The 7,763-nt window shown below is 47.8% G+C and overlaps 1 protein-coding gene across 2 annotated transcripts in view; it reads right to left on the reverse strand.

Annotated features, from left to right (window-relative positions):
- Positions 1-3,155, reverse strand: part of STIM2 (stromal interaction molecule 2) — a 142,165-nt gene extending 139,010 nt beyond the window's left edge. The window contains exon 1 of one of the 2 annotated variants that reach the window (XM_032853711.1): positions 2,514-3,155. In XM_032853711.1, coding sequence (XP_032709602.1) covers positions 2,514-2,928 — 415 coding nt within the window. In that variant the 5' untranslated portion in view covers positions 2,929-3,155. The remainder of the gene's footprint in view (positions 1-2,513) is intronic. The other variant, XM_032853714.1, reaches the window with a different exon arrangement.
- Positions 3,156-7,763: the final 4,608 nt, after the last annotated feature.

The raw sequence follows: 7,763 nt of genomic DNA on the forward strand, positions 1-7,763 counted from the left end.
GAATACTCACAGTTAAATGACAACTTTAATACAGAGCCAGAATACAATTCTTCTCTCAGAATTCTTCCAAGAATTTTCCACTTTCAAAATTCACATGTATCTTAGTTTTATTACTAATGCTCTCTACCCCACTTCTCTCCATTAATGCTTCCCAGAATATGATAAAGCAGTATTTTTTAAGTACAGTCTATGGTTCTACTTCCTGAAGTGTACAATAGCAATAATTTATTATGTTTGGGGTTTAGCATAACACTTACAAGTCAAAACCATTAAAGAAAGCGCTATTCCCACAATCAGAAGAATGGGAAAGAGCCCTATAGTGGAGAGCATATATAGAGCTCAAAGAAATTTTCAATATGCTCCAACTTTATTACAGACTTCAATTTACCATTTCCCAGGTATCAGTGCTATTGATTGTACTTACATAAACTTAGTAAAATGACAATTTAACTTGCATGTTGTATAGTCAGATTATCTTAAATTTGAAATGGAAATGTTTAGCTTGTTAAAAATTAGTATTCCAACAAAGGGAAAGAATAAGAACATTCAAAATAAATTCCAGAGTTAATATTATTTTTGTAAACATATTTTAAATCACTATACTACAAACTCACTTTGTGTGATCACACTTCTTACCTAATAACAATCACCTTTCCTTTTTCATGATGCCATAAATAAGAGAAATTTAAATCTTCAAAAAGGATTATAAACAGCTAGTTAAAATAAAATTCCACCTGAAGTAATTTCCTTGCTATAATCTATATACTATACATTGTACTGTTATCGGTTAGAAAGTACTGAATTTTCTAAATCGCATGCCCTCCTACCAATTACATACTGATAAAACATTAGCCAATTATTTGTTAATCGAACTCTTCTGCTCAAGAAACCAAGAGTCATGCTCCTGTATCTTCTAGAAGCCCAAATATTTGTTCCCTCCCTTCCTGCATGAGGCATTAAACCTTCAGAATCAGTTTTATCTTGCTACTTTCCTTAACCTTTGCAATTAGTTTTATCTCACTAATTTCCTAATAATCACTGTTCTTCATTTTATCTGCCACAGTTGTATTTGGAGAATAAAGACTATTCAAGCTTAAAGTTATTCTACCTATCCTTTCAAACTATACTATGCTCCTAATACTCATCATTCTGTAATCATTTTATCCAAATTAACCAGTGATAGTTTTGATGTTTCAAGTTATATTTAAAAGAGCTTGATATGTTTCAGGGTAAATTAAGTTAAAGATTCTGATCATTATGTTCTACACAACTTTGAAAGAGCCTGACAAAGTTTACCAACACCCTCCTCTCTAAACTAGTAAACACCCTGTCACAGAACCCAGAGAAGAGCTGCTTTGCTCCCAAGAGTACAGCTCCTGGGCACTTCTCAGAGCAGCTGTTACTAACTTTCAGGGGCCTGCTGGACTATCACTTTGGTTAAATCAATGATGGGTCATCTTGTTCCACTTTGCTTTTTCTTTTTAGTCCTGCAGTCAGTGTAGAAAACCTACTGATGACCTTTAAAAGTACAGTAAAAAAGTTAAAAAAAAAAAAATAAGCTTTGGCTCCACTACTTTTCAAAAGAAATCGTTTCAAGATCCCTACATCATTACTTAAACCACACATATAAGTTGTACGTGACACTGGAAGGCTTTAAAGGGATTCAATTTTCTTTCTAAACTTACTAAACATGTTGGCAAGTTTTAAATAATTTCGAGAACGTTCTATACTACAAAGGCGCTGGTGCGCTCTAGCAGAACTGTGCTGCTCAAATACAAGCCCCGAAACGAGTATCTTGCGCCTAACAAATTTTAGGTACGTTTCTGGTTACCTGAAGAGCTTTCTGCACCCTTTATCCCCCACTGATGCTCCCTGCAGCAAATACTTCCCATCCTTTAAAACCTTCCTCCCAACCCTCCAAAAATACACATTAGGTTTAGAGGTTTCCGCATACTAATACGGAACCACTAATACCATTAGGTATTACGGCTCTCAAAGAATCCTCTTTAGCAGCCTCCCCTGGGACACTGTGCTCAGCGAGGCTTTGAACCTGTGAGACTCGCTGCCAGCTGCCTTTGCAAAAGGAGCACCACAAGCGGACTCAATACCGCAGTGCTGCGCTTTTTGTAGCAGCTTAAAAAAAAAAAAAAAAAAATCAGCCCAGTACCCTGCAGACCCTGCTGGCTCTTCTGCAGCACCGAAGAGAAACCACCGCATTGCTCAGCGAGGAACACCGGGGAGCCCGACTCTAGGGCGGAGAAGCGAGTGCCGTCGAGAGGATCTGTCGAGGGCGGGGTGTCGGGGGTGGGGGTGGGAGGAGAAAGGCGTCCGGACTGTAGGGGACCGCGACGAAGCAGCGGCCAAGGCGCTGGCGTCTGGGCGCCCCGCTCCGCATCGCGCACTGCCCGTGGCAGTCGTCTAGCGGGCACCCAGCAGGGGTACGGGCCCCTCCCGGGGATGGGAGTCCCGCAGCAGCCGGCCTTGCCCCGCCCGCCGCCCCCCCGGGCCCTCACCTGTCATGAGCGCCGGACTGTCGCCCGCCGCGGCAGCGTGAGAGGAGACGGCTGCCGCGCCAGAGCCTGAGGCCCGCCGCCCGCGGAGGTGCCGGGACACCAGCTCGCATCCGTCCGCCGCTCCGGCCACCAGCAGTCCGAACACCAGCAGCGAAGCCCAGCACCACCGCCGCAGCCAGCCCGAGGCCGGGCCGGACGCCACGGCAGGATGAGGGCGCGGAGGAGGAGCGAAGGGAAAGCGCGGCGGCGCCTCAGCCGCCGGCCACTCGTCCGCTCCGCCAGGCGCTGCAGCCGTTGCCGCTGCGGGCGACTTCTCGGGCCGCCCCCGCCGCCTCGGACTCGAGCTCCTGCTGGGCGCCAGCCTGGTCCCCTCCGCACCGGCGGCCTCTGGAGCTCGGGTCCCGGCTGCGTTCATTGGTTCCGGTTATTTAAAAAAAAAAAAAAAAAAGGTGAGGGGCAGAAAGGTACGGCGTCTTCAGGCCGCGCGCGACACCCGCGCTCCTGCGGCGGCGAGACCGGGATCCGCTGCTCTGGCGCCTCTGAACACCAGTCCCAGCGCCCGCGCCACCGCCGCCGCGGCGCATCCCCCCGCCCCCTTCGGCCCGCGCCCGTCGTAGTACCACGCTCGGCCCCGATGCCTCCTCCCCTCACACACTCGCACGCAGCATACCAATCCCCCGCCTCCTTCAGCCTCTCCACGGCGCAAGCGCGGCTCTGCTGCACTGCGCCTGCGTGGCCCCATAGCCCCGCCTCTGAGGGCGTTCCCGGGAAGACTGGAGTCCCGTGGGGTGGCTGCTAACGCTCTCCTGGAGCGACAGAGTTGGAAGACGGGCATGTCCCCCTCCCCCATTCACGGACCCGCCCAGACAGCTGGAGGGTGGGGGGACCAAAGAGGCGGGACAAAGGAGTACAGACTTCCCAAATTGTTTGGGCAAGTTACAGGCGTGTAGACGACAACAAAAATAATTGCATGGGTTAGGAAAACCTTGTAATCAAAAACAGCGGCGTCTCTAGAATTTCAATATAGGTGCGGCTTACAAGAAGCCTGCAAAGTGGAAGTAGAGGTTAGCAGAGAGCTGTGTTTTATTTACTTAAAGCGCTTGGTACAAGCCCACGTGTCAGGTGCTCTAAAGCCTTTACAGATTTACACATTGTAATTCTCAATGTTAGGTATTGGTATCGCTTACCATCCCCACTTTACAAACGAGCAAATTAAGGTGCAGAGATGGTAAGTAACTTGCCCCCAGGCCCCACAGCTAATTAATGAGAGACAGGGACAGATTTAGGACCATTAGATGCAAATACTTGAAATGGATTTGCTCTGTCATCTAACTTTCCTATGTTCAAACATTACCTGAGCTCATCACCTCGCTACCACCCCAGCATAAGGATTCTTCCATGTCAGGTTAAGTTTACAGAATGGTGGTTCAGATTTGGCTTTACCTACAGGGAATGAAGCACGATGCACCAGCGCCATGCACACGCAGAGGCATTCTCTCTTCGAGGAGCACAAAGTTATTTAAGATTTGCAGATAGGGTTCCTGAGCATGAAGATCCTGTTTGGTATTAGTTTTTTGTTGTTGGGCCAGGGGTTTGATTTTAGTTTGTATTTGCGGGTTTTCTCAAGTCAAGAAGATACTCAAATTACACAGTCTCCCAAAGAATTTCTTAGTCCCATCTGGCCAACATAACCATGACTCATTTACTGTGGAAGAGTGGATGCACACCCGAGGAAAGAATTGAGAATTTCTTTGAAGCTAATCAATCTGTCAACAATTATTTCTCTCTTTTTTAATATTTTATTTATTAATTTGACAGACAGAGATCACAAGTAGGCAGACAGGCAGGCAGAGAGAGAGAGAGAAGGAGGAAGCAGGCTCCCTGCCGAGCAGAGAGCCCGATGTGGGGCTCAATCCCAGGACCCTGAGATCATGACCTGAGCTGAAGGCAGAGGCTTTAACCCACTGAGTCACCCAGGCCCCCAGATCAACAATTATTTCTTGACAGACTTCTTGGGGACAGTGCTTTAGGTGGCATTTTTTTTTTTTTAAGATTTTATGTATTTATTTGACAGGCAGAGATCACAAGTAGGCAGAGAGGCAGGCAGAGAGAAGGGGAAGCAGGCTCCCTGCCGAGCAGAGAGCCCGATGTGGGGCTTGTGGGGCTCGATCCCATGACCCTGGGACCACGACCTGAGCCAAAGGCAGAGGCTTTAACCCACTGAGCCACCCAGGCGCCCCAGGTGGCAATTCTTAATAGGACGACAGGGAAATTATATTTCCCCTGCTGAAAGGCACAGCAGTGAAGTCACACATTTGCTGAGCATCTACCAAAAGGAGAGAATTTTGCTAGAAGACCAGGAAAATATAAATAACAGGCTTGTTTTCTGCTCTCCAACATGTCATACACTCAATATTTACTGAGTGCCTAGTATGTACCCGGGAGGGTAATGAGTAGTGGGAATTCGAGAGGAGTAAGAGAGACAAAAAAGTCAAGTCAGTACTCAGGGATATGAGAGACTACACAGTCCCTGCCTGGGGAATCTAAGGATCTTGCTTAGGAGATAAAATTTACATTCATTAAATAATTAGTGACAAAAACAAGGTAGTAGTTAATTAGTTGCTAAATTGGGTACAACAGGTTGTATTATAGCAATAACTGCAGTATAAAACACAAACATTATCAAATCACTGAGGCCAAACTTCTTTAGATAAAGATTATATAGGACCCCCCCTTTTCTTTTAAATAGGCTCCACACCCGATCTGAGGCTTGAACTCATTACCTGAAATGAAGAGTACCATGTTCCACTGACTGAGCCAGCAAGGCACCCGTCCTCTTTGAAAGATAAGGATGTTGGCAATGAGAGCGCACTGGACTTGAGGTTATGATTAACTGTTTATGCCTTTCACTGCTGGAGCCAAAAGGAGATAGGGAGGTATCTGGGAACACTGAAGAGACCTGTCTCAAGCAGGTCAGAGTTCAGCCCTAAATCCTTCATCTCGTATCATCTCTGTCCTGGGTGCCAAAGTTTCTATTAGAGTGGCCAGACTGCATCCTCTTGTTGTAGAGAGGCATAGCATCACTGTGCATCTAGCATAAACCTAAGTCCAGAAAAGATAAAGTCCGGTGCTTTGGAAGGCAAGAGGTTCTGTAGAATTACAGATGCTTCCATTTGCAAGCCGAAAAGAAACACCAGGTTCCCGTTAGAGTAATCGCCTTCCTTTCTTTTGACTTCCTGTCCCACCTCCAAGCTTTTGCCTTCCCTTTCCTAGCTTCCAAAAAACTTTCTTTCCTCTTGCCAAATTCCCTTAAAATCTACCTTAAGCCCCTTTCCTGGCCGCCTGCCTTCCTACAGCCTACTTCTTAACGTCCAAACCTTATCCATTAATTTACAGAATGTCCTTATTGTCTGTTTTTCACCCATTCGCTACTTAAAGCATCTGATGGGGAGCACTGAGCTTTAGAATGAGAGAAACCTGGTGGAAACTGCAACTCCACCATTTTTCAGCTGTGTAACCCGTAAGAAAAGTACTCTGTCCTGGGTTTCCGGAGGGGAAAATTAGGGACCACGTAACAATGCCCGCCCCACAGGGTTGCTGGTGGCTGCAAGAGAGTAATAGAACAGGTGTGCCTTTGCACGCTGCCTAGCACACAGGTACGTTTTCATCCCTCAGGGAAAACTGGCCCCAGGTTCCGGGCGTGTGTTCTGAGCGTGTTCCTAATTTAGGGATAGCTCATCGCTCTTTGCCTGCGTGGTCGCTTGAGTTCATCTTCCGACAAAAAATTCCCTAACTCCGTAGGGCGCGCCCAGCACAGACGCAAGATCCGTCCACCCGGCCCCACCCATCCCAGAAGCAAACCAGTCCTTCCCAAGCGTCGGGCTCGGTCCCCATCTTCTTCGCCCCCTTCTCCCGGGGAGCCAAGACAGCCCACGGTTCCCCACCCGCCGCAACCCGGAGAACCGGATCTCTTCCCGGGAGCGAAGCCAACAGCGCGCCTGCGCCACCAGGCAACCTCGCGCATGCCCGTTGTCTCCCACCGCCTTTTCCCCAGGTGCGCGAGCTCTCAGGCTCCCGCGGTTCCGGGACGCAGCGCGCCGCAGCTAGCCTGGCTTCCGGCTCCCACTCCGTGGGCGGTGCGTCCGGGCGGCCGGCTGCCGCGGGATGACGTCACCGCGCGGGCGGGCGCGGCAGGCTTTGGGTGGGCGTGGAGCCGGAGCTGGGGTGGAGATTCGAGAGTGGGGAATTCCGGTCCGCGGTTAACTGAGAGGGAGGGTTCCTACTGTGTGCCGCCCGCCAACCCAGCTTCTCTGGCCCGCGTTTCGCCTACAGAGAGATGTGCCAGTTTTCATGGCTTTGAGTCTGAAAAGAGTCAAAGTTACCATAAAAGAGTAACATAACAAAGAGTTAAAGACACCATACCTCAAATAAGCCTCCATTAAGGACATGGCTTTCCTGGAACCAAGATACAGGAGCTTCACAGAATCCCGGTGCCTGACGGGGAGTCATTCGTAACCCGCTTCTGCTAATTACGGTGAAGCCCCTTCCAGAAATGCAAAGAGCTCCCGTAGGTGGAAGTCCAGGTGCGAAGCACCTTATGTTTTCCCACTAAGTCCCCACCCAGGCTCGCAAGGGAAGTGAGGTCCTGAGAACTTTAGAAACATCTCTAAAGTGATACTATGTTATGATGGCCCCAGAATTCGAACTGTGGAGCCTCTGCAAATTAATATGGTCCTCAAATTGTTGATTGAAGCGCTAAGAAGAAAAAGTGACACAGTGGAAATAACTCATTAGCAAGATTCTTTCTCCTTAAAGCCAATAAGGCGGGAATATTCCTCAGCTAGTTTGGAGAAGGTGGTAACCTTTGTCATTGCATTCTTGCTTTGAAGAAGGAAGTCTTTTAAAGGGTATCCTGCATCCAGGGTACAAAACCAATTAACATAATATTAACATAGTTTTTTAAAAGCCATCCAACAGAGCAAAAGCAAATAAGTTTTGCCCACCACAACTAATCAGTAGGCTTCTGGAGTCATATCTATTATTTAAAAGGATGTTTGCACTGTTACTGCTTAATTTGAGGTGTTTCATGAATACTATTGATCATATAGTATCTCATAAGTGCTAAAGCAGTGGCAGTGATAAATGCTCCATTAAAAAAAGAAGTCGAATTGTGACGAAGACAAAGGTAGAGAGGTTCATAACGGAAAATGATGGGAAAATGAGCACTGCCTCATTTGCACGCAGATGATG

The sequence above is a fragment of the Lontra canadensis genome, unplaced genomic scaffold (assembly GCF_010015895.1).
Source record: "Lontra canadensis isolate GAN:19392208 unplaced genomic scaffold, GSC_riverotter_1.0 scaffold1, whole genome shotgun sequence".
Taxonomy (NCBI): Eukaryota; Metazoa; Chordata; class Mammalia; order Carnivora; family Mustelidae; genus Lontra; species Lontra canadensis.